The sequence below is a fragment of the Polypterus senegalus genome, chromosome 12 (assembly GCF_016835505.1).
Source record: "Polypterus senegalus isolate Bchr_013 chromosome 12, ASM1683550v1, whole genome shotgun sequence".
NCBI lineage: Eukaryota > Metazoa > Chordata > Cladistia > Polypteriformes > Polypteridae > Polypterus > Polypterus senegalus.
Genome location: NC_053165.1, coordinates 162,771,698 through 162,799,511, shown reverse-complemented (window position 1 = coordinate 162,799,511; position 27,814 = coordinate 162,771,698). Strand labels below are relative to the sequence as shown.

The following is a 27,814-nucleotide window of genomic DNA, read 5'->3' as shown; positions in this document are numbered from 1 at the left end:
TAACTTAGCTGTGTTTAATGTCAGCTTACGCTGCAAATCAGACGAATGAAACCAATGACAAAACCCGATCTGGGAGTGGGGGTCCGAGGCGTAGAGTCTGTCGGGGTTGTCTGTGCAGTGGAAGGCATTTTCAGGACCAGGTGGCATTGTCTCCCATCCATTTGTTGGCTTCAGAGGTATGCCGGGCAATGTTTCAAGGCATTATTACTGTTTCTTCATGTGCAGGCCCCCCTTAGGCGAACATGCAACTCCAAACATGGCAACGGTGTTTAAGCGAGGATACAATTCCATGCTGACTTAACAGACAGAAACAGAACACAGAATGTCACAGTCCGACTGCACGCTGTCCCGTTGTGCCAGTCTGTCTCATGTCTTTCTGCTTGCCTGGCAATTCTATGTGGTGAGCCCCCTGTGCTTCATCCGGCTCTGTGTCAACTGTGCATGTGAGCAGAATAAAGCAGATTTTATAAGACAGATTTGCATGGAGCACAGCGACTTATTAAACTTATGCTTACAGATGGACGTGCAGAGGATGAGCGAGTCCCACAGAGACCGGGCTCAGAGGAACCTCGGATTTAGAAGCAAAATTCAATGAGCCACCACACCGTCCACTGGCACGTTGGCACCACCCACTGGGACATTGGCACTACACCGCCCATTGGCACATGGACTACGTGTCAATGTCACAGCTTTAGCTGTTTTTTTTTCTTTTTGTCTATAGTTCTAGTAGAGCACGAGGCAAAGCTTTAAACATGGCAGTGTCATCTACACCCTCCGTTTCATTTTTAAACCAATTTTCTCCTGTACTGAGTTTCAAAAAAACCCCTGGACATCAAAAGGATAAAATCCAGGAAATGATGGCTCGGAGGACTGGAATGTCTCAGACTTCACTTTAGCAAAGTGGGCCGTCACTGAGCGGAGTTGGGCAGACATCCATCCAACTACCCTCATGCGGTCTCATGGCCCTGCCCTGCCCTGCCCTGCCTTGCCCACCCCTGCTTCCTCTATAAAGAATGCTGGCATCGCTCCGGCTATTTGAGGAGAGTCTTAATTCACATAACTTCATAACTGTCACTGGAGTCATTGTCCTCTTCTAAGAGAATATTGCCATGCATTTCAACATATTCATCTTCATCTTCATCACTTTCATCGTTGATTTCCTACAATACAACAGAAGAAAAATATCAATCTGATACAAACTGGGGATTCTGGGCCCATTTACAGTAAAGCGCCCACCGCACTGGTCAGTCTAACATGGTAATGAGGACCGCTGGGCGACCACTGCCATTGCTTATTTCCTGCTGGTTAGAAATCAGCTTCATCTTTAATTCAGCAGCCAGCTGTGCTACCCGTCTAAGAGGAGCTGAAGTCAAAGTAATCGGCACAGCGACACAGACCTCAGCATATTCAGCGGTAATATTTGGAAATCCGTAAGGGAAGTCATTGCTTTAACATACCAATAATCAACAGACAAAACAATTTTCAAAAACTAAATAAATAAAAAACAAAAAACACAAATGAGGCAAAGGTGATTTCTGCTGTGCTGTTTGTTTCCAATTTTATGATTGGATTTTGTTTGCACTTGGGTTGCCTCTTTGACGTTAAGATTTAATCATCTTCTGGACAATTTCTGAATTCCTTCTTATTCTGTATTTGATTTTTGTTAATATAAACTTTATTCTGATAAGAAATTCTGGTTTTATCTTAGAGGGCCAGAGGTTTTCACAGTTCCCCTCTCCCTTTTTTAAGTTTGCCGGTTTGACCTTCTGTTTGAGTGGCTGTAGGCTACAAGCCTCCTTCCCGAGTTTCAGAGCCGGGCTTACTTAGCGAATTCTGGAGTGAAAGGCTCTTTTACATTTCCTGGAGCCTTGCATGCCACACAAGTAAGAATCAGTGTAGTAGATGGGCATTTAGAAAAACTAAGGGGCTTCACCCCGCTTCGCTCACCAACACCCCTGGCCTGTGCTACGTGCCAGCCACTTCACGTATGTGGATTTCACATTCACCAAACAGCATATCTTTTAATTCTCGCAGATACGCCTCTTCATTGGGAAGAAACACGACTTTTCCCTGACAGCAACACGAATTGGATGATCTACAAGTCTCCAACTTAAAGTTTAAATCCGAATAATATATTCAATCTCTTTTCGCTGTTCCATTATTTCAGAGTAATAATTTCTATTTGTTTGCACTAATGTGATCTTTACTATCATTTTTTTGAGACTTTCAAATTGTCGAACTTCCATTATCTCTAACCTGCTCTCATGTGTATCACGCCAACGTTTTAGAAATTTTTACAACGTTCTATTTTGTGATCTACTCTTTGGCTTTTATTTCCGGCCCTGGGCATGGCACACAGTCTTGTCTCGTGGGACATGAAAGTATCTCCTGAAAAAGTCTCGTCTCGTTGCAGGATTTTTTTATTATAATAGAGAGATGTACTATAGAAGGACACTTCTGACAAAACAAAATATTGAGACATATCTCGCTTAATTCAACAAGCCGATATTATTTCTTTCTTTTCCTAAGCATGAAGTTTCTTTTGATGATTTCATAAAAGATTGTGTATTTTTGATAATAATCTTATTTAAAATGCTAAACCCCACATGAAAACGACATCACTTACCTCGGTTACAAGATGACATGTGGAATTATCGGGGTCTATGGAAACTTCACTTTGCTCTTCCTTCACCTGGTGAACATGTTCACTGTTGGATCGACTCTTAAGAAAGCAAAAGATAGAAATTTCTGCTGATATATCTATTTTTTTTTTCATCTTGAAAGATAAATGAAAATCTGAATGGGGTTATTAGTTTAGATAAAACATATTAAGGGTGATCTTCACCGTACTGCACCCGAGTCTACAAGACCAACGATATTAGAGTTAGGGATAAGAATATGAACATGTCTTCTGTGAAACTTGTAACTGTGCTATTATATAAATTATTTGAACCACCTAGATAGATAGATAGATAGATAGATAGAGTAAAAGGCACTATATAATAGATAGATAGATAGATAGATAGATAGATAGATAGATAGATAGATAGATAGATAGATAGATAGATAGATAGATAGAGTGAAAGGCACTAAATGATAGATAGATAGATAGATAGATAGATAGATAGATAGATAGATAGATGAAAGGCACTATATGATAGATAGATAGATAGATAGATAGATAGATAGATAGATAGATAGATAGATAGATAGATAGATAGATAGATAGATAGATAGATAGATAGATAGATAGATAGATGCTGAAGACTGCATTCAAATCTCAGCCTGGTCACTGTCTTTATGGAGCTTGCAGATTATCCTGTCCTCACCACCAAAATGTAATGAATTTCCATGTCTGATATGGATATATGTGAGCGTGTGTTGTGTATGTGTGTGTGTTTTTGTGTCCTGAGTGTGTTGTTATTTGCTTCACACCTAACTCTACCGACACAAACATTAGAACCACAAAGTTGAATGACATGTTTTCAGAAAATGACAAAGCAATGTGACGAAGAGCTGATTTGTTATGATTTGGAGTTTCAAACGTGGCTGATGATGTGAGGCCTCTAAAAATCTCCACAAAAGGTGGGCCAGAACCTTCAACTTCCAACCCAGAAATGATTCACTTCACACCAGCTTCCCCCAGAAATCTACCTACAGGCCGCACAAAGAAGTTCTGCTTCCCGAGTTTCAGAGCCAGGCTTACTTAATGTTTTGAGACGTGGAGTGAAAGTCACCTTTGGGTTTTGTGGAGCCTTGCATGCCATATAACGATGCATCAGTGTAGAAGATGGGCATTGGACATTTAGAAGTATGTACTGTAAAAGGAAAAGGAAGGCTACTTATCAAGCCAAGGGGAGGGGCCAGCAGCAGTGATGTCAGGGTGACCACACCTCCTGGGTGCTCCACCCACACAGAACATAGGAACAGCATACAATAATCACATCACATATAAATGAAACAGAAATAATATATAGACGTGACAAATAAACAAAAAAGATTTTCTTACAAAAAAAAACAAAAACAATTGCTTCCATTACATTTACTTATTTTTCTCACATTTGCAGTCACATTTGAACTTATGACAGATTTTCTGACTCGCTCAGTAGCCTTCTTGTGGGGTCTAATCCTGTGGGGCTTGTGGCTTACAGTCCAGTGCCACAGCCACTAAGCCCCCCATTATCTGCCAAGCCAAGTGGACGTTACACATCTCATTTTCAATCACTTGAACTTTTCAGAATTCATTTCATCTCATTATAGTCATCAGCATACAGAATGCTGCGGTAACTTACATCTGTTAGGGCCGGCGATGAGCCGCACTGAAGCAAAGGAAGGTGGATGGAGTCCTCATTCTCATCCTCTTCCTCCTCCTCCTCTTCCTCTTCCTTGTTCTCCTCTTCTTTTTTGAAAGAATTATACTGTTTGTAAAAAAAAAAAAAAAACTTGGTCATTTGTGTCGGTCGCTGTGTGTCCACTGGCTGGGGCTGCTCAGAAGCAGCAGAGGACCAACCAGACACCGCATGAGAACCAGAGCCCCTGAGACCCCCAGTTGAAGCTTTGGTTCTTCATGGCTAATCGCTTTCTCTCTGTATTCTGGCCATTAGCTGTTTTGGTTAATTTTCATTGCGGGTTGCGTTTTTGTGGCACAACGTTGTAGGAGTGCGGTGGTGTCACCTCAATGCTTGTCACTCCTCTCTGCTCCTCAGCTGCACTATTAAAGTGCCATCGTCCTGATGGACCCCCACCTTTCACAATACCTCCCAGCCTGCTGCGTCTTTACAATATGAGGTGCTGTCTGATTTGCATGAGTCCCTCTTAGCTTTATTTATTTATAGCCAAACTGGGTAATCGTGGGAGAAGGCCCCTGGTGCTGCTGATTCACTTGTTTTGCCTTCATTTTAATTTACGTGACTTGGACCCCTTTAGTTTTGTCTTTTTCCTTAAACAATAATGACACCCAAAACAAGCTGCCACATGACCAGCTCACCTGAAAATAAAAGAAAGGTGAAGGTCTCGGTCATGTGGGGCTTCTCAGGTCAACCAAACAGCTTGACGGTGGTCTTAGAAAAAACAGAAAATCAACGAGAGCAGTGACAAGTCCTGATATTCAATAACGGCTTTAATTAACAGCAAGAATCGGCTTCTCATTAAGGAACTGGTTGGAGTGAAACTGGCTGGAGTTTGATGTTCATCTGTCAGCTTGTTTCACGTCTCATTTCTGTTTGTTTGCTATTTATTGAATAAATGAATCGATTGAGAGGACTGAAACCTTAAAAACAGGGTTATGAAAATGAAAGGAAAAGGAGTTAATTAGCAGTAAAAACTGATTAGGATTAGGAAAAGTGTGAGAATGAGAACCTGCAGTCATTGCGGCCCACCAGGCCCCCCTGCATTAGAGGGAGTATTTCTGCGGTTTAGTCAGTATTGTGCTTTGGCATGCTATTTTTTGTTGAACTTGAGCAGTAAATGTGGACAGCCTGGGTTGGCACCCCACCATTTATCTTGTCTTTTGATCTATCGTTCCCTTGGATGACCCCCAATATATATATATATATATATATATATATATATATATATATATATATATATATATATATATATATATATATATATATATTGTACTATATATATATATATATATATATATATATATATATATCCTTTTGTACCGGATTTCTCATGTCTTGATATTTCCACCATGGTTACTCAAGGGGTATACTTTCAGGTTCAAGTATGTCCTGCTGTTTTAGACAAGAACACATTCCTAGGAGCAAGTGCCCCCTGCTGGAGACAAACCTGCACAATGCCATTCCAGTGGTGTGGTGTGGTGGCGGTGGCAGCAGCAGCAGGAACTGTGAGACTAGGGGCTGACGGAAAGCTGAACAGAGCAAAGTACAGACATCTCCTTAATGGCATTCTGGACCTCAGACTAGGTGGAAAGTTCAAAGCAAAGACAACACCAGAGTGGCTTAGGGACAACTCTGGGATTGTCCTTGAGGAGCCGAGTCAGAGCTTGGACTTCAATCTAATCCAATACATCTGGAGTGACCTGAACCACTGACCGGCCTCCATCCAACCTGACAGAGCTTGAGGGGTCCTGCAGAGAAGAAAGGCAGAAAATCTCCAAATCCCGGTGTGTGAAGCTCAGCCCGTCAAACCCAAGAAGATACCAGTCTTGAATCAACTAAGTACTGAGTGAAGAGGTTGGTCATGCCAGCCTGGTAAATGCTGGGGCACCAATTGGGTTGCCCCATTTAATTAACAAAAACGGCACGTGATGGCAAATAATAGAAACCATTTTATAGTCTTTCAGGTCGGGTTCAGAGCTCTGTCTCTGTCGGGCGTCAGGCCAGAATGAGGCGCCACCTTCGGTGAGCTCCTTGAATATAAAGTCCTCCAAACCAGGAAGGGGCGGAGTCAGTGGCTCTCTCTCAGTGGGTATCTTCTCTATGCTGTGGGAATGGAAACTGACAACACTGTGTGCGACAGCGCCCCCTCTCACCCTGGGGGTGGAACTGCCTGCCAAGAAAGAACCTGGACGGTGGTCCTCAGATGCGCATGTGTGACAAGGGTCTGAATGCATTTGTAGATCCTGTTTTGTCCTTGTGGGTTACTGAGTGGAGACTGATGAGTGGAAATGTCAAATTTATTCACTTCAAATGAACGTCACCATAAAGTGCAGACAGTGATGGAGTCGGAAGACTTTCTGAACCCACCGTAAGTTAATAAGGGACCAGACGAATAAGCATGAAATTGAAAACGTCCAGGATTCACACTCAGACAGTCAGAAACACAAATCTGTGCATTGTAAATCGTAGTCAAAAATAAATTTGCAGCAACTCATATGGCAGGAAAATCAGCTATAAGGCCTAAGGAACCAATCGGCTTGCTTTCATTCTGTAAGCTCCGCCTTTCCTGGAGAAAAGTCTGACATACTCGGAGCCTTGGAATCAATGGATGGACAGACGCTGCTGTCTGATTAGACAGACGGCCCATAGCTGACCTGCAGTGTAGAGTAGCCAGGAGGAGAAGGCCGGGGATCTCCAGGACTGGGACCACCAGCTGTGTGTCTGCCCACTCTGTTTCTTAGAGGTGGGGTGTTAATCGGGAAAAAAACTGTAAACATTGGAAAATCATTCCTAAAAAATTATTATTTTTGCAAATAGTTATGGGATAGCTAAAAACACTTTTTTGAAAAACTGATGTGCACTTCCAGGGTTCACCAGGAGATGGCGCTGAGATAAGAGTGGACCCTGCACTGAAATAAACCCCCCAAACCCACTGAAGTCTCTCCAGCTCTGCTCTGCTCAGCTTTTCTATTCTTGGAACATTTTAGGTTTAGGGCGTCACGTGAAGCTGTAAGAACAAATACAAACTTTCTTCTTTCTTTACACTAACAAAAAAAAGTGTGGTAGAAGTTTCTTAGAAATGAAATGTCAACGTGATGTGTTGTGATGGCTCAGTGGTTACAAAGACACTGGCCCGGGCACTGACATGCGGTGAGTCCTTCAGAGTCAGATTTACAGATATATGAACTTCTTATTCACTTTTCAGTTGGCACCTTGACTACTGGATCCGTTTTATATCTCATCAGCATTCTTTACACACACAGCGGGTAAGGCGCATATTTGACTAAAATACTAAAAACGTTACGTTTATAGCGGCGAGAGAGAAAGAGAGAGCGGAGAGAGCGCATGTGCTCCTCGCCCTCCATGTTTTCTAAATTTGCCGTTGCAATTTCACAATTCCTACTCATTCAATACAAATGAAAGTACAGAGTGGTGTATAAAAAAACGGATTTCAATTTTATGTAGTCGTTTTTAAATGCTTTTAATTCTGATGCTTTAATCAATAAGCGCCTTGAGCATGGTAAAGGCGCTATATACTGTAAATAAAATATATTATTATTATTGTATTATAATTTAAATACAGACTGTTCAACAAAACGATAACAAGAAAAACAAAAGATTATTTTATTTAAGGTCAAAATTTAGTCTTAAAATATTGGATTGTTTTCTTTTCTTAGTCTGATCCCATTTTTTTTTTTTATAAAATTAAAAACCGTTTCTGGTCTTAACCTTTATTTGTAAATGAACTCCATACGTCTATCCTTCTCCATGAAAATTATTTGCCTTATTTTCCTTTAGTTTTAAAAGTCTTAATTTTCCATTTTGGCAGTCAGTCGGAACAAAAATTAAAATAAACGACCGCCGCAGTGCACTTGGCTTTCTGATGCAGCTAACTTATTGGCGCCTCTGAGTAGAAGAACAGCAGCAACGAGCACCAGTTGGGCTCACATGCGCCCCCTTCAGGCCGGCATGATACTGTCTGCCTCGCTCACATTGTGCCTTCTCAGTACGTTGTTACAGAATATCCGATCAGAAAGACTAAATATGTCACACACATTCATTAAAGATATTAGTCGGCGTGTGGAAAGTCATGGTGTATAATAAACGTGTCTGCAGACATTATGTTGGTGACATACAGAGAGACAGCGACAGGCACGCGCATCAGCCCCGTGTGTGAGAAGAGCGCAGTCCGAGGTCAGGCTGCCGCACCTCACGTTTCTCCGCTGTATTTGAACAGGAAATGCACTAATTCCACGATTTTTACTATAAAAATGATCAAAGTTATTGGAATCATACAGGAAACAAATGTATGACCAGTGGACACATTTATTTTATGTTATCATTATTATTATTTTTTTTACTTTCATGATCTCCTGGGGCGACGCGGTGGCGCAGTGGGTAACGCTGCTACCTCACAGTTAGGAGACCCTGATTCGCTTCCTGGGTCCTCCCTGCGTGGAGTCTGCATGTTCTCCCCGTGTCTGTGTGGGTTTCCTCCAGGTACTCCGGTTTCTTTCCACAGTCCAAAGACATGCAGGTTGGGTGCATTGGTGATTGTAACTTGTCCCTAGTATGTGCTTGGTGTGTGGGTGTGTGCCCTGAGGTGGGCTGGCACCCTGCCCGGGGATTTGTTCCCTGCCTTGTGCCCTGTGTTGGCTGGGATTGGCTCCAGCAGACCCCCGTGACCCTGTAGTTAAGATATAGTGGGTTGGATATTTGATGGATGGATGATCTCCTGACCGCATGTCCCTGGGGCTGGGCAGTGAGGCCACGTGCTGTTTTTGTTGGTTGTTTTTTCCTGTTGCTCCTGCGAATGGACCTCAGGTAGCCACACCGGTTCTGCTCGTCAGCAGCACGGCCAGAAAGTCTGAAATTGTCTGATGGAGCAGAGTCCCTGAGATGGACATTCCCAGCGGTTTGTTGAACCCGTGAAGAACAAAATGAACCCACTGTGTTCAAGACAGGTGGACTTAGCGAGGTGTGTAACTTTGTGTGCTTTCAGACGCACTGAATGACAAACTCACCCTGGTCCACGACACGACAGCGGTCACTCCATTGTGTGCGCCGTTGTCCTTCACCTCACGATTGCAACCAGCAGGCATTTCGTCCTCTGGGCTCTCGAAGCTCATCTGCAGCTCCTGACTTCCTCCCGTTGTGTTTGCCCGAATCACATTAGGAGATGAAATTTCAAGCTGCGGCTCTTTGGTTAGCTTCCTGTTGGCGGAGGCGGGGAAAGAAGTTGATTTGTGTCGTGGTGACATTCAGACACGTGAAAGACATGAATATGGAGGCACAACGGAGTTAAAGGGCTGCAGTCAGGATTTAATAGCAACAAAGAATGACCCTGAAGTTAGGATATAGAGGGTTGGATAATGGATGGATGGATGAATGGTGGGAACTTTGATAAAACTCTGGTGTAAAGTCATGAGGGTGTTTCTGGAAAAATCACCAGAAAAAATGAGGACCGGTGACATAGGTGGTCCAGTATGGAGCTGATCAAAGAGCTCAGCATCCAAAATGAATGTGGCGGGTCACAGAAGGGCGAGCGGGCGGACCAGACGTGGATGACTAAAGAGGCTGGAGATCTGAGCTTCTCTACATGCCTTTCATGTCTGTCTGTCTATGAATTATTGATCTCTGATATAGTGCCTTTCATATCTATCTATGCTGTCTATGCCTTCCATATTGATCTGTAATATAGTGCCTTTCATGTTTATCTATCTATTATAGAGTACCGTTTCTGTTCATCAATGAGTTATATAGTGCCTGTCATGTTTATCAATCTGTAAATCTGTGGCGCATTTAAGTTTTCCTATCAATCTGTTATTTTGTCTTTCATGATTATCTCTTTATGACATGTAGTGCCTTCCACATCTGTCTTTCCCTATCAGTTATACCTTTCACATCTGTCTGTCTATAGTATTCTATAGTGCCTTTCACTCTATCTATCTATCTATCTATCTATCTATCTATCTATCTATCTATCTATCTATCTATCTATCTATCTATTATATAGTGCCTTTCATATCTATCTATCTATCTATCTATCTATCTATCTATCTATCTATCTATCTATCTATTATATAGTGCCTTTCCTATCTATCTATCTATTATATAGTGCCTTTATATCTATCTATCTATCTATCTATTAATTATATAGTGCTTTTCACATCTATCTATCTATCTATCTATCTATCTATCTATCTATCTATCTGATACAAATCATTTCTACAGTATAAGAGGACAGTTACACGGTGCAGTATCTGTTCTGTCTATCATTTTATCTGTCAGTCTACTTTCCATTTTCTATTCACTCCAATTTTTCTGTCCCACCACCCCCACTGTCCTTTTGGCTCCATCTGGGTGACCTACATTGTCCTCCTGCTCCTGTAGACCCTCGTCACTACCAGGCCCAGCACCAGAATGAGGGCAGCAGGGATGATCAGGAGCGTCAGCCACAGTCCATTCATGTATGGAGGATCTGCGAAGAAAGAAGATCAAAGAAAGCAACATGTCATTGGCAGCTCAACACGTGCGTCCTGATTGATTTTGTTCAAATGACTTCACTGTCTCGTCCTCCGCTGGGATGTGTGGCAATGGCACACTCGATGCATTAATAGGATGGTGTGTTTGGGGGTCAGTAAGTGATTGACAAGACAATAACTGAATGTAAGATGGGGGGACGTGATGACATGAGGGTACACTGGTATAAACTGACACAGTTGTGATCATCAAGAGCAATGCCAGCTCAGCAGCTAAACCACATCTGCTGTGAATCTGCCCACTTACTGTATTTATAAACACCAGATTGTGGCTGATTTCTTGTTAGATTTAATTTTATTTATTTTTTTAACCTAATCTGGCATTACCCTTTATATTGAAGCAGGTCCACCATGTCTGAATGGCCACTTGCCCCCCATCCATTTCTACACCCACTTATTTCTGTGGTCATCATCCATGCCATCCATGTCATAGAATGTATATGGAATTCAACAAGCATTGACTGTCACTGTCTCTGTCACTCTCACTTTCTTTGTCACTGTCACTGTCTCTATCCTGATTTCTCTATCATAGCCTCTGTCTCCGTCCCAATGTCTCAGACTCTGTCATTGTCTCTTTCACTTTGTCTGTCTTTGTCACTTTGTTTGTCACTGTCATCGTCTGTGATCCCAACTCTTTTCCTGTGTAGTCCCGAGTTGGTGAAACGAGCTGCCCACCTCATTCTGAATTGCTGACTCCCTCAATGTATATAAGAAGCAATCGAAGACCCAGCTGTTCTGTGAATTTCTGTCAGATTGATAGAAGAAAAAAAAAACTGCGCTCTGTGATCTTTATATTGTTGTATTGTATTGTTGTTTAAGTTTAACAACTTTATTGATCACAATCTATGATTGTGAATTATCAGTTAGTTTAGTTAGCAATCAGTGCTTCTTACCTGTCCAGGCCTGAGCCTAATGTTACTTGATTGTGGTTACCTGTTTTGTAAGTCACTTTGGATGAAAGTGTCGGCCAAGCAAATAAATGTAAACATCTGTGTCCCAATGTCCCTGTCACTCTCTCTATCCCAGTGTCAGCATTTCTGTCTCTGTCACTGTCTCTATCGCAATGTCACTGTCCCTGTCCCTGCCTCTGTTTGTATACCAATGTCTTTGTCACTTTTTTTTCTGCATAACTTCCTTACAAATTGGGTTGACTTTAGCCCTGACTTCATATAAATTATTTAACTACTTAACTGCTCTGTTTTTGTCATTTTCCCAAGTCATTTCATATGTGTAGTGCCAGCTTTATCAGTTGGCAGTAGAAAAAATAAACAAACAAACAAGCAAAACACAAGCTGCCCGGCGGAAGAAAGAAACGGCCGCAGTGACCCTCTACAGAAATAGCCGATGGAGAGCCCATCAGCTTCAAAGCAACATCTCACTCTTCAAAATTAGCCATAAGAGGAGCCGTAGAGCGTGTGGAGGGGACGAGGAGGTCACAGAGCGGGCTGCTGAGCTGCTGATTCAGAAGCACGTGTGCTGCTTTATTTCTGCCGATGAAGGAAAAAATAAAAAAAGTAAAAGAATATAAACACATCAGAAGGCCTTCGCTGTTGTTGATTTGACAATCGATATTTATAGCCTTGAAGTTCACTTCCTAAACTCAGTTTCATGAAATACTCAGATATGAGCGGGCGCTGAGCTCAAGAGGGACTTGAATGGCAATGTTTGAAAATATAAACATTTAAACATCTATCTATCTATCTATCTATCTATCTATCTATCTATCTATCTATCTATCTATCTATCTATCTATTATATAGTGCCTTTCATATCTATCTATCTATCTATCTATCTATTATATAGTGTCTTTCATTCTATCTATCTATCTATCTATCTATCTATCTATCTATCTATCTATCTATCTATCTATTATATAGTGCCTTTCATATCTATCTATCTATCTATCTATCTATCTATCTATCTATCTATCTATCTATTATATAGTGTCTTTCATTCTATCTATCTATCTATCTATCTATCTATTATATAGTGTCTTTCATTCTATCTATCTATCTATCTATCTATCTATCTTGTAGGAAACCAACTGTAAATGACAAGACAAGATAAGATAATGTAAGATGAAAAGGTTTTTCCAGTAGCTAGTTCAGGAGAACTGTTTCTTATCCCAGCACCACACAAGCATGAAACCAACTGTGTTTATCATATCATATCACATCATATCCTTTATTAATTTAACTCATACATTTCAGAATGCAGGGGATCTATTGCCTATTCCACTGTAAATAATGCCTTTTTGCCCTCTGTTGATTCTTGTAGGGAACCAATAATATAATATAATATAATATAATATAATATAATATAATATAATATAATATAATAATCTGATTTGTCTGATCAGTCAATTTAGCTTTAGTGATGCAATGGAAAGAGGAATTACATGTATGAGACACTTGAGGAAGAGAGTCACCTTCAAAGATGGGCACTAAATAACTGGGCAGGAGGCAAGTGAGGTGGCTCAAAATGACAGAGTCTGAGAAGCCATATCATATCATCCATCCATTAATGACCTGCTATATCCTAACTACAGGGTCACGGGGGTCTGCTGGAGCCAATCCCAGCCAACACAGAGCTCTTTGTCCCTTCTTGTAAGATAAGATAAGATTTTATTTTATTATACCAGTTCAAAGTCAGAAGAATTGCTTCTTGTCTCAGCAGTGCACAAGCAGGAAACCAAGTGTATCATATCATATCATATTATATCATATCATATCATACACTCATACAGTTCCAATTCAAAAGGATCTGCTGCCTGTTTTAAAGAATTCTTTGTTCTCCCTTTTTTGCTCCTACTTGAAGGGAACCAATCATATAAAATGCTAAGGTCTGTCTGTCCTTCTGTCTTTCTGTCACATGATTACTCCTAAATTAATGGGCCAGGTCTTTGATCTTGGTCTTAATCAAAAGCTTATGACCTGACATGTTCTAGATATTCAAATATATTTTTTGAATTATTTGAGTAGGCAAAGTGACCATAAAACTAAGTGATAACCACCATGATGGCAGAAAGAGAAAGAAAAGCAGCAACATTTGCTGATCATCAAGCAAATCACAAAAGACGATTAAGAAAAGAAGATCGATAAAGATTAAGCAGATAAGGCACTGCAACTGAGTGGCCGGCAAACACAAAGGCTCACAGGCTTGCTTGACAAAGTCCAGGATAGAGAAAACAAGAACAAGAGAGACCTGCACATCGACCGTCGAGGAGATCATCAAAGACTCAAAATGTCCAAAATCGTTGCTTTTCCATCCATACATCGATGTTTCTTTGAAGACCACTACTTAGCAAAGTTACATCAGCGATGTGGCCGATGTCAAGGTGTACTTTTCAATGTGGAAAAAACAGAAAATATTGTCCAAACAGAAATGTTCTGCTCCAGACAATGCGGTGGCCATGAAGGGCAAATCACAAAAAAAACCAAATGAACATCACAAGATGAGCCACCGACAGCGTGAAAGAACATCTAGAAGAACTGAAAGAAGTGACTAGTAGGAAACAGGAGTAGGCTAGCCTGATTCAATAATATAATATAATATAATATAATATAATATAATATAATATAATATAATATAATATAATATAATATAGGGTAGTGGCATTATTAGAGCTGCTGCCTCCCACTTCCAGGGGTCCCGACTCAAGCTCTGCCCCATTCACTTGCCCTCCTCGGGGTCTTCTGCCTTTCCCGTTTCCTCATGAAGGCCACCCGGACCCCAGCTGAGCAGCACACGAGTGACCCGATGACACGTCCCATTACAAGCCTTCTCCTTCTGTTTTGTCTCCCCAGGCGCCTGTGCAGCGTTGGTGACAGCGGACGGAGAGCCGAGTCTTACCTGGTGGCTTGAGGCACTCACACCACTCAGTGCTGCCATTGCCTGTAAGGCTCAGGTTCAGATTGGTCCCTGCAGGGCAGCTCCATTGTCCCCCGACGTCACACTGACTGCTCTTGTTCATCTTCCTGCAGGTTTGGGTGTGGCTGGGGTCACACGAGGTGCAGTTCACGAGTCTCACTTGTGTCACGTTGCCATTGCAGAAAACTGAGCAGGAGGTCACATCGGATGGAGGTTCACACGTTCTGCAGAGGTTTCTAAGCAGAAAGCCTAGAAAAAAGAAATTCATATTCTTTAATCTGCGGTGGCTTGGCGCCCTGTCCGGGATTTGTTCCTGCCTTGCGCCCTGTGTTGGCTGGGATTGGCTCCAGCAGACCCCCGTGACCCTGTAGTTAGGATATAGCGGGTTGGAAAATGGATGGATTTTCTTTAATTTTCCTTTTTTCTGAGCACAAGATGGCAGCAGCTTGGCCTTATAGCACTTGGTGACAGGCTGCAGTATGGGCACTAGGAACTAACAGCTAAAATAACCAGAACACCTGAACAATAAAGATCTTCATACTTAAAAACCAACAGATGAGGGGCGCTTGGGCTGACGTCCATGTCACAAAGCCACCGAGCTCTCCTGCTGTCCTTCTGTCCTCCAATGCCAGAACACACGAGACCCCTGGTTATTTCTGGTGTAAACAGCAGGGGGGGCTCACAAGTAAGTCTGGAGCTCAAGTAGGACCAAGGAGGCCAAAAATATAACTGGGCTTTGATTACGAGAGGGAAGGTGAGATTCTGGGGGGACACAAAGAACCACCCAAAGGGAAACGTCCGAGCCCAGTTAACTTGCGGGTCCTTCCTTAACCATTCCATGGTCCCTAACTACCAGGAGGGGTGGGTGGCTGCTCCACTTTCCAGCAGTTCCACAATGTCCTGTTTGTACGATTTACTGGGCACTCATTTGGCCCGAAGGCTTCAGCAAGGCTAAGAAAGCACAAAATAAGGCAGGCGCCCAAATATGAACAGCAGGTCCAAAGGAGTCAGCATTGCTATTTGACAGGTTTAGGAGTCAAAGTTGTGTAAAATGAAAAAGAGACGCCTGGCTGGGAGCTCAAGTGAACACGAGTGGCCTTGTAGGGGAGTGAAAAACATTCGGCCAAATTCATCTGAAATTCCACCAAACCAACAAACCAAGAAAGCAGACCAAGGTGTTCAAAGAAAGCCAAAGTACAAGAAATGAGTGGCAGCAAAGACGTGAGGCCCTCGTGGTGACAAACACAAAGAATTCACAAGAAAAAGGTCTGCACGTGGTCTGCCCTGGCAAGACAGTGGCTTCTGCTGGTCCAGCGTCCCAGTGAAAAGTCCAGAAATTCAGACACTCGATACAGAGGGTTTACTCACCGGCTCTAAAGCAAGGTGCAAAGATTGTATCGTATGCTGTGATATTCTGCTAAAAAGATCAAGTTAAAAGTGTCCTACCGTACTCTGTGGCACAATAAGCATACAATACGACAGTATACTGCATCATGTGGTACCATACTGTGCTACGTGATGTCATAATGTACTGAACCACATCGTAATATGTTGTACCATACCAATACCATATTATACCATACCGTACTATACTACACCATAGCATAATGGCTTGTATAATAGCAGACCATACCGTACTGTTCTGTACCATACCATCCCATCAGTACTGTGTACCACAATTCACTATGCCATGAAATACCATACTGTACTGAATCATACTATACTATACCATATCTTAATGTCTTTTACCATACCATACCACACTGCACTGTACTGAATCACAACACACTGTACCATATCACAATAATTTGTATCATATCATACCATACTGTACCATACTTTACTACACCGTACCATAATATATTGTATTATGCTATACTGTACCATAGCACAATATACTATGCATTTCAATTCAGGCTGTGCTCTACCATACTATACTGCACTATACTAAACTATACCATTCTGTACCATGTCATAATGTATTGTACCATACCATACCATACTGTACAGTACCATACAACACCATATTATAGTTTATTGTACAATATCATCGCATACCATACCATGTTGTGCTGTACTCTACCATACTATACTGTACCATGACATACTATTCAGCACCATACCGTACTGTACCATATCATAATATATCATTCTGTTCTGTACCGTTCCATACCTTACCATGTCATACTATACTATACTATACTATACTATACTATACTATACTATATTGCACCATACAATACCATAACATGGTGCAGTATTCCATACCTTACCATAGTGTAGCATGTTGTATCACATTATACCATACTATACTACCCTACCCTATACTATACTATACTATACTATACAGTGCCATACCACACCTTACTTTAGTATAGCATTCTCTATCATGTTATACTATACTATACTATATTGCACCATACAATACCATAACATAGTGCAGTATTCCATACCTTACCATAGTGTAGCATGTTGTATCACATTGTGCTATACTATACTATACTATACCTTACTTTAGTATAGCATTCTGTCTCACTTTATACTATACTATACTATACTATACCTGGCATTGCTATACTATACTATACTATACTATACTATACTATACTATACTATACTATACTATACTATACTATACTATACATAAACCACACAGTATCATACCATTCCATACCTTACCATAATATCATAATATTGTACCATGGCACTCTTTACTGTATGGCACCACACCATAGCATTCAGATAACCATTTAGATCTAATTTATGGTTATTGGTGGCCAGAGCCTGTCTGAGCAGCAGCAGTAAAACAGAAGTCCATCACAGGGTCCAGACACACACACACCCACACACACCCACCCTCTCACACAGGGTGACTCAGGAATGACCAGCTGTTTCATGGTAACCCATGGCATGTGTGCTATCAGGACACCCTTTCCAGAGCCCAAGTTGGCATGGTCACCCCCTTAATGTTTATTCATCCCCACACTGCACAACTGAGTGAGCCGCATCGGTGCAATGGTAAGGAATTGAGAGCTGTGGGCTGTTGGCCATCCTGCATTTCTTTTGAAGAGAACGTGACGTGCAGATGCCATCACGTCAAACCGCACTGAAAACTTCCCCTTAAGTGCCAGCCTGCTAGTACGCTTTACCCAGCAGCTCCCACCAAACCCTCATTGCCATCTATGGTGGTGTTGTAGAGCCCTCAGCGCCCCCTTCTCATGCCACTGACAACACAGACTTTAAACCTGACAGAAGCAGAAAGCTGCAACAAGCTCAGGGAGGAGTTCAAGATTTTCTCTTCAGTTGATTGAGACCCAACTATATCTCTTTCATAAGGCCTTTCATCGTCATCTATCATTTCTACTCCCTCTTTGTCGCAGTACACGTCACAGCTCCTACGGTGCTCTGCAGTAGTGGACATGGCCATATTGTGCTCACAGCTTCACAGAATCTTAAAAATAGAAAATGTGTCGTGTCACTTTCCTGTGTAGGACGGCGCCGTTTTAATCAGAAGTCTCACTTACAAATTTGACTGCCACAGTAGGATGAACTAAAGGAGCCAACTTTAGAGAGCTGGCAATGCAATGGTGGCCTAGTGGTTTGCACCTCTGCCTCGCGGCTCCAAGGACCCAAATTCAGTTGAGTGTCAGAGGTCCGTTCTGGGGGGAGTGAGCGTGAGTGGGGGGAGATCAGGCCAGGGACGGTGGTGTCATCGGCTGGTCTAATGATGGCGCTGGTGTGGTGTCCGGTCACACAGTCATACATAGCAGGGGGCTCAGCATGCTGACAGTCAGCTTATGGAGGGTGTGATGCTGCCAGTCTGCACATGCTGAGGTCTGTTTGTAAGAATGCCCACCATCCAGTGGCAGAGGGTGGCGCTCAGTCCTAAATGAAGGAGTTTGCTGGGCTGGCAATGCTGAATGCCAAGCTGTAAACAGGACATTGGTAGAGATGTGCCAGGGATATGGCATCCCGTGTAGAGTGCTGGTGACTGGGACTGTCTGGAATATTTTGTTGAATGTGTCCAAGGATCAGTCCGTCAAAACTCTTTATCACCAGCAAAGCGAGAGCTGGTGGCTTGTGATAGTTGCCCCCTTGAAGCTGGTGGGAACCACAGAGTCTCTTGGAGAAATATTACAAATGTCACTGAAGGTGGTCAATAATTGGTTGCTACAGATTTGTAAAACAAACCCTGACCTTCCACACACACTGGACACAAACACATTTAAAATTCCTCCTCATGGCGTGCGTGTAGACAAACAGAAAGGGACGGATCACGTGGTGCAGCAGGCAATCGAATGGCGGGCTACTTGTGACTGGCAGAGAAAGTGTGAAGATGATCAGGAGGGGAACATCCGGGTGAGCCAGGATTTGGGCTTTACTTTGTAGTCCATCGGCATCCCCAATGCCTGGTAATTGTGGCACTCGTCAAAGCTGCTGCACTCCACGAGCCACTCCTCTTTACTCCAGTCCGGGCATTGAGCCACATTCATTACATTTCTGAGTGTGTTTCAAGATTCACATGCAATGTGTGCGAAAGAACGCTGACTTGTTCAGCAACACTCATTTGATGTGCTTCATAAATGACAGCTTGGCTGAGTGACTTTACAGAGAGCAGCACACAAAACAAAGAGGAGGCAACAACATAACACGGGGCAATGCAAAGCAAGCAAATGCTACGCGCCTCCCTATATGTGATAAATAGATATGACCGATAGATGAAAGGCACTATATAACTGATAGATAGATAGATAGATAGATAGATAGATAGATAGATAGATAGATAGATAGATGAAGATAGATAGATAGATAGATAGATGAAAGGCACTATATAATAGATAGATATAGATAGATAGATAGATAGATAGATAGATAGATAGATAGATAGATAGATAGATAGATAGATAGATAGATAACTGTGAAAGGCACTATATAATAGATAGATAGATAGATAGATAGATAGATAGATAGATAGATAGATAGATAGATAGATAGCGTAGTTGGCAGGATTAGATAGATATATTATATATTAGATATCTTTTTTGTCATCACACTTCCATACACGAGATTTGCTATCTTTCATGAAAGCCACGATATAGTGAAGAAGTGCGTTTCACATTCTCTCACACACATTCTCACACACACTCGTGTCTACACTTTTCTCTCTTTTTAAATGTAATTGTTAGCTCGTTTTTGAATTGTTTCTCTCTGAAGCAGCCCCCAGACCACAAGAACCACACTGTGAGTTCCAAGGTGACTCAACACAAGCCTGACGATGAATGAAACGACACGTTCTGCTTCAGCTCTTAGTAGCCAAACCACGGGGCCTGTTTATCAGGACCGTATGATCAACTCCCCTGTCTGCCGAGTGGTCTCCCCCCGTCCTCAGTTCTTTGTTCTAGATGTTTCTGTAGCACACACCATAAGGAAGCTTCACTGAGACAACGGGCCCACCTGATTCAATAGTGTGCAGCATGGGTCCAGAATGCACACACAGTTAGAGCCCCCCAGTAGTGGGACAGACGGGAGGAGACCACTCGCTCCGGCAGACTAAGCAGTCGCCACTTCACGTCCAGATTCTTCCTAAGGGTTGTCAGGGTTTTGGCTTCCACTGCATGGCTTGGTAGTTTCTTCCTGATTCTGTTTCTGGGGGCTTACTGGCTTCCATCTTCAATGCACCTCCTTTTGTCTTCCTTGGGTATTTCATTGAAGGGATTCTGCTGGGTCCACTTTAAGAACGCTGATTCAGATTAAAGAGCTTTAACACCCTGGGCCTGTCACCCTTGCGTGACGTTTTTGTCCAAGGACACTCTTGGTTGCTCTTCTCTGCTGCACAGCCTAACATTTTATTTGTTGTTTAAGTCGCTTCTGCACTTTGTTTGGATGGTGAGAATTTTGTGTCAATCCTGTACAGAGGCCTCATCCTGACCTTTAGCACAGCGTCTCCCATCTTGTATTGAGAGCTGATGTTCTTTTAGCCTGTATAAACTTCTCTACATTAAAACTTCACTCTTCAGGCCATCAGTTACACAGGAGAGAAGTTCAGACGCAGTTGCAGTTGGAATTCATTTTACTGAATATGGGAAACTGAGTAACACCTTCAACACACACACACTATGGGATACTCAGTGATGCAAAATAAAAGATGGGTTTGATAAATCATAGCCATGCTGTTATGCTCCGCCCACGTGCCCACCCCTTTAGACTTTTTTGGTACCCTCCCCATGTAGGGAGGAGTCTTAACAGGAGGGTGGCTCCCCATTGCAGGATTTGGCTTTGTAGGTCACTTTGGATGGAGATGTGTCTGCCTGCTCTCTCCTCATGACCAGGGCTGGCTGTTGCATTGCCATCACTTCAGCGTTGAGGTTTATGGAATAACAGACATATGCACAGCAATTCTGTGGTGGGCTGGTGCCCCAGGGTTTGTTTCCTGCCTTCCGCCCTATGTTGGCTGGGATTGGCTCCAGCAGAACCCGTGACCCTGCAGTTAGGAAATAGCGGGTTGGATAATGGATGGATGGACGCACTGCAATTGTCATTCCAACAGATGGCGCATCACAAACACTTGTAGTCAAGCACTGTATTTCTAGAAATGTTTGTGATGCGCCATCTGTTGGAATGAAAAATGCAGATCATTTTCTTACGAGAGGCATTACAAAATGCATTCCAACAGACGGTGCACTGCAAATGTTGGATAATGGATGGATGGATGGATGATGAGCCATTGACACTTTGGATGTTTTCTAAATTGTCACTTCTTTCAGTTCCTCTTGAAGTCATGACGTTTATTTGGTCACTTCTTGGGGGTTCATCTTGAGCAAGTGACACTTTCATATTTTGGCAACACGTTCTTTGGTTTTCAGTCCTTAAAAGTCCATCTTGCCGTTGACCTCATCGCTAATGTAGCTTTGCCACGCAGTGGTCTTCAAAGAGACATCACTGTCAGGATGTAAATGTAACGTTTCAAATGGGTGTAAGTTTCGATTGTGGTGTGTTGTTTATACCCACACACGACCTCTGGTTCCTTTGCTGTCCTTTATTTACATATAATAAAGTTTAATCTTTACAGCAAATTGACCACAAAACTTTCATGAGCACACGTAAAGTCCTGAAAAGCACTTCCAAAAATGGCTACTAGAGGGAGAAATACCAACCAACCCTGGCTGGATAAAACAGCAAACAGAAACTTAAAAGGTTTTATTTCCAAAAAAGGAATGCGCCAGAATATGGGGACCTTCTAAAGAGTACAATGGCAGAATGGACCAGAAGACAATTCATGCAAACCAAGTCCCAAGGCAAAGTCGAGGGCCCAAAATATCCACAAAAAGCACAAAACACAGCAAAAGCACAGAAATTCACCCAAACTCAGCACCGCATTTAAAATGAACCACCAGGACCTGTGGGAGACCCTCTGGATTTATAGGGAGGAGGGCAGGTCCTGGAGGTGATTGACAGGTGGCCCCGCCTCTTGGGGAACCACCCACAAAACACACAGGAGAAGAAAACAAAGCAGAAAATAAGCAGAATTAATAGATAAATGCCATAAATATACAGTAAAAGGACATAAAACAAAAATTTGAACCCCAACAAGGGGTCGGGGGGCCTGGCTGAAATATGAAAAAGGCAAAGTGGTAACCACCATAATGGCAGAAAGAAGAAGAAAGAAGAGGAGTGACATCTGCTGAATGTCCAGCAAATTGCAGAAGGCACTTGAGTGATGAAGGATGAGAAACAATAAAAGGACAAAACACTGAAAGACTCAGAGAAACGAGAAGTAATCCGGAATCCGGAGCCGCTGAGCAGCAGACAAGCACGAGGCCCCCCAGTCGTGCGTGACAAAGTCAGAGATACGGACTGCAAGAACGACAACGGGAGAGAATCGAGAAGATCGTCAGATGCTCAAAAGTTCTGACCATATGAAAGCTTCGCTTTTACATCTTCAGATCGATGTTTCTTGGAAGACCGCTACTTAGCAAAGTGTCATTGTCGATGTTGTCAGCGTCACACTGTATATTTTTACCATTGAAAACCAAAGCCTGAGCTGCCAAAATAGAAACGGTTGATTATAAGATACTCAAACCGCCAGAGCACGGGCAGGCATTGCTTTCACCTCAGGGTTTGTTTGAAGAACTCCTGCTTAGGACAGTTGGGTCACCAGTGTGCCCACTCCACAGTGAAGCTCCGTTTCTTTAATGGTGAAACGTTCAGGTCGCTCCGGATGAAGCACCTTTACTTCAGGACTGATGGTCCATGGATTTCATCAGTCATAACTCACACTTACGTTTATTGACTAAGCTGACACTTTTATCCAAAAAGACGTACTGTACAGAGGAGGTCGATGTGATCGTGTAACACCAGTCTAGGGATGGTCACAAAAGTTAATCACCTCTAGCATAACTGAAAAATAATAATTAAAGAACAATATGACAGACGTGCACAGAGCAAAAACATTCATGAACAATGTCCTTTGTTTGGAGCAACTGGAGGTTTAGGGCCTCGCTCAAGGGCCCAACGGAGTAGCACTGTCACCCTTCATGTCACCAGCCCAGATCTTTCAGTCAGAGAGCCACCACTCCACCCTAATATGCCGGATATTCACACAAGAGTTGGGGCTTCGATTGCTCATTCACTTCATTGAGGTGGACAGCTCATTCCACCAGCCAGGTGTTACACGTCAAGAGAGTCTGGACTGAGATTTGATACCACGCTGAAGTGGCACCACCAGATGCCAGTCATCATTGAGAAAGAGCTCAGCACCTCACTGGGGTCCCCATGTACACGCATGCTGACCCACTGACTATCAAGGATTTGAACTTAATGCCTGCTGCGACAGCGACTCACAGAGAGGGGGGGACGTGTCACTGTCTTGGCTGGCTGAATACAAGGTGGGCCGCTGCGTTCTGGACCACCTGCAGGGGAATGATGGTACATGGGGTGTCACCCTGCCCGTAGCGAGTTACACTAATCCAGATGTGACAAAAGCAAAGCCTGGACCACCAGGTGGGCAGCATACTCAGTCACAGAAGGTCTGACTGATAAGGGCTAATAAGAATAAAAATAAGAAGAATAATAATAAGAAGAAGATCTGAATTATATAGTCTTATAATACTAATATTACTAATAATAATAATAAGGTTTGACTGATAAGGACTAATAAGAAGAATAATAAGAAGAAGAAGATCTGAATTATATAGTCTTATAATACTAATATTACTAATAATAATAATAATAAGGTCTGACTGATAAAGGTAATAAGAATAAAAATAAGAATAATAATAAGAAGAAGATCTGAATGATATGGTCTTATAATACTAATATTACTAATAATAATAATAAGGTCTGACTGATGAGGGCTAATAAGAAGAAAAATAATAAGAATAACAATAATAATAATAAGAAGAAGAAGATCTGAATGATATGGTCTAATAATAATACTATTACTAATAATAATAATAAATTCTGACTTATAAAGTCTAATAATAATAATAAGGTCTGACTGATAGGGGCTAATAATAATAATAATTGTAAGGTCTGACTTGTAAGGTCTAATAACAATAAAGCAGCTCCATATAATAATAGTAGCCGTGTCCATTACATGATCTTCTTGAGAAAGGCACTATATAACTGAAAGGCCACACCGTAGTGTAACCATTTTCTACGCCTGCCAAATCCTAAGTGTGGTTTTGGGGGCTACGCATTGGGCACGAAGCAGGTAGAGTCTGCCAGTCCATCACAGATGTATACAATGCATTACTAATTGTATTATTATTATTATTATTATTATTATTATCATAGCCAGCCCGCCTGCACTGCACACATTTCTTCTCTTTCTCTTGCTCTATTAAACGTGATACGTGTTGTTGTTGTTTTTTTGGTTTTCCGGGTAGTCTAATTCTGCACGTTTATGGTGCCCGCTCCCCTGTGCTACATCACCCAGTCTTTTGTCTTGCCACTGACTGCAATGCTCATCCCCTGCTCTGCCCAGTGACATTTTTGGACGTGTTCTGCAGCAGCTCAGAGTGACGGCTGGTGGTCTCTAAGCCTTTCCACAGGACAGCAGGTCTGTTTGTTCCCCTCACTCTTCCCCACCCACCCCATTGGCCATCACCTCTTTCTGTCTCGAAGGTACCGAAGGCGGCCATTACGTTACCTTGAAGTAGACAACAGGCCAGCAGGACTTTCGTTCTCCACTTCATGGCTGAATGGTCCATCCTAGAGGGTGGCAGCGGCAGTGGAGGTGGTGCAGGGTGGGCTGTCTCTGCCTCATCTTTGACACAACATCCCGCCTTGCTCTGCGAAGCCGCGGTGAATAAATAGCCTCCTCTCTGTGGTTAGAAGCTTCTTTTTTTTTTGTTTTCTCACAGTAAACTCCACTCTGATGTCTCAGCCTGATTAGCTGGTTGCTCACTTGCCATCGTCTTCATTTTCTTGTTTGTCACTTGAGGCCTCCTGGCTACCCGCTTTATAGTCAGTGTTATAATATCATCGCTGTGGTCGCCCTCTGCACCCAGGAAACCTCTAAAGAAACAAAGGCAAAGGAGGGATGAGCCCAGGGAGGGCCTGACTCTGCACGCCCTGCCACTTCACTGGAGTGGTCTGCTCACTTTTGTCCGCCTCAGTATTATTAGATGCCACTTCCTTTTTCACTTTTTCTCGTTTTCTCTTTTTGACTAACTCCTGCTATTTTTGAGCCTTTGCTTCTGCTCACCTTAAATCTTATGAGGCCTTTGATTTTGCGTTCCCACGATCGTGGGCCATATCGGGGTGGCTCCCTCTAGTGGCGTGTCATGTCTCTGCACCCCTGAGCCTTAGACTGGCTCTCTCAGGCACAAAAACCTGGACCAGGAGATGAGGGAGAGTGAAAGGCACGTTGGTCAGCGACGGGAAAAAACAAAACCAATGCAGACAAAATAAAGATTTGCTTAACTTTGCTTTGGATTGTCTTCTTGCTTTAGGCAACTCCATTAAGGCTTCACACTATGTCTGGGCATCTTCATTACATTTCTAACGATTCTATAAGAGCCTTTGGGGTCTAGTCGCCCCCCAGTGGGCAATTTTGGAAGTGCTTTTGGGACTCCTCCTCTGCAACATTTAGTAGGTGATCCACAAATGTGGGTGCCACCATCTTTTATAGTGGTGTCCCAGAGGCATGACACGTCTCCATTTCTCATGTCACAAGGGGGCAATGCAATGCCATTACTAACCAAAAATGGCATCAGCTATGCCGGAGAAATAACGACAGAATGGCTGTGAGGAAATACAAAAACATGCTGATAAAATTGAGGAGATAAATTAAAAATAACTCTACAGGATAAGGCCTAGTTCATGACGGGCAGGCACTCGGCTTTCCATTCCCACCGCAGGGCAGCTGTTGCTGTGTAACCAGGGTGAAGTGTCTTTTCCTTTTATGGCTTTGTTGTTTAAATATTATTTAGTGTTCTTCCATTGTTTCTGTTCTTTACTATTTCTTGACCTCCTTGGCGTTAACTACTGAGCGTCTCTCGGGCTCGTAATTCAATGTAAGAATGGTTAAGCCCGAGCGCCTCTCAGGTTAAGCTGGAATATACAGTGTTGGGATGGTACACTGCTGCCATCAGCCCAGGTCAGGATGGGCAGCAGGCACTGGTACAGCGTGTCGCCGCACCCACCCATGACGAAACAGCTCCGGATCCTGGTTGGCAAGGGCAGTACCACCCATCTATATGCCACAGGCAGGTTTTACATGGGCATCCCCTTGGCCTGGTCCAGCCGCTCAGGCCCTCAGCAATGCTGGCATCTAGTGGATAGAATAGCAAAATGCTGCTTCAAACATTGTGAACATTTCCATACATTTTGCCAGGTTGTGGTACACAAGTGGGGCAGAGCCCTCAAAGAAAGCGAGAAGATGTAAAGCCAGTGATGACGCATCGGATGGTGACACAGATAGTGAAACAGAGGCACACAGCACTGTGAGACTGAACTGTCATGATGTGCCTGCTGACTTCAGTCACTTCATCGGGATGGGTGGCAAAAAGGCAAAATTAACTGCGAGCAAGTTGAGGGACAAGAACAACGTTATTCCCCTAAGCACCGTTCACAATGTTGTTTGTGCCAGGGAGAAATGTGGAGATCATTAGGGTTAGGGTTAGGATTAGGGTTAGGGTGGTGTTAATCGTGCAGCTCAAGCACTACCCTCGCACGCACAAGCAACTGAAAACAATATTTTAAGAAAAAGTGCACAAGGAAACGCGCGTCTACTGTCCCGATTGGTCTCAAATGGTCAAAATGGAGTAAAGGCTTCTGGCTGCTGTCAACACGTGGTCATCTCAGCCACGACAGCCTCAGCAAGGCCGGTTACCTAGCAGCCAGAGACTCCACCCGTTTGTGAGAGGGGTGTGGCCAACAGAGAGTTAGGGGCGGGGTGTTCTTTGAATTTACATATGGCTGGTGGCCTTCAGATGGCTTTTCTTCATCTGCTTTATCATAAACCTCAACTGTCTGTGTGTGTATGTGTTGTGTGTGTGTGTGTTGTGTGTGCGTGTTGTGTGTGCGTGTCCAGGCTCTCCAAGCAATCTGATTGGTCAGTTTGGCTTTTGGCTTAGGAGTATGAAGTTCGCCTCCTGGTTGTGATTTTATTTTTCTTGTTTATATAAAAGGAGTTAAAATGAAGCATTTCGAGAATAACAAAGCAAATGACTTACCAAGAAATGTTGGGTCACCAAATACTAATGAGGCACAATTGGGGACGTGTGCCAGAATACAAATGATGCTTTTACAGGGGGTAACGAGGGGGAACAATAGAACAATCAGAATGAGAAGAGGACATTCAGCCCAACAAAGACTGACAGTCCTGTCCATTCAGTTCTTCCATGTCGTGTTCTGAGGGTCCCTAAAGTCCTGCTGTCCACCGCACCACTTGGTCACTTATTCCATGTGTCTGTGGTCCCCTGTGATGGCAGTCAAAAGACAGACAGAAGTCAATGCAATCGAGTGATGAAGACACACCAGGACAGTGAGGAATGGTGCAGGAGGAACACCGTTTTTTCATTTATTTTGACCGGTAACCAAAGATGT

The 27,814-nt window shown here is 42.9% G+C and overlaps 1 protein-coding gene across 2 annotated transcripts; it reads right to left on the bottom strand.

Annotated features, from left to right (window-relative positions):
* Window positions 1–27,814, bottom strand: LOC120540100 (major centromere autoantigen B-like). 2 transcript variants are annotated; one of them, XM_039770588.1, is made up of 8 exons: window positions 27,442–27,814; window positions 24,912–25,279; window positions 14,744–15,010; window positions 10,722–10,830; window positions 9,374–9,563; window positions 4,293–4,418; window positions 2,627–2,722; window positions 1–1,160 (listed from the first exon to the last, which is right to left on the bottom strand). In XM_039770588.1, the coding sequence occupies exons 2-8, from the start codon at window positions 24,970–24,972 to the stop codon at window positions 1,053–1,055; spliced, it is 957 nt and encodes a 318-aa protein (XP_039626522.1). In that variant the 5' UTR covers window positions 24,973–25,279; window positions 27,442–27,814; the 3' UTR covers window positions 1–1,052. The 2 variants fall into 2 exon arrangements, with proteins under 2 accessions (XP_039626522.1, XP_039626523.1); XM_039770589.1 differs by lacking the exons at window positions 14,744–15,010; window positions 27,442–27,814 and having other exon boundaries at window positions 24,912–25,563.

Excerpts from the sequence above, each read along its gene's own strand:
- LOC120540100 (XM_039770588.1), bottom strand. The coding sequence starts at position 24,972 with ATGGACCATTCAGCCATGAAGTGGAGAACGAAAGTCCTGCTGGCCTGT. Across the intron at positions 2,723-4,292 it reads CATCGCCGGCCCTAACAGAT|AGTCGATCCAACAGTGAACA; the intron begins GTAAGTTACCGC and ends TGCTTTCTTAAG. Across the intron at positions 1,161-2,626 it reads CATGTCATCTTGTAACCGAG|GAAATCAACGATGAAAGTGA; the intron begins GTAAGTGATGTC and ends GTTGTATTGTAG.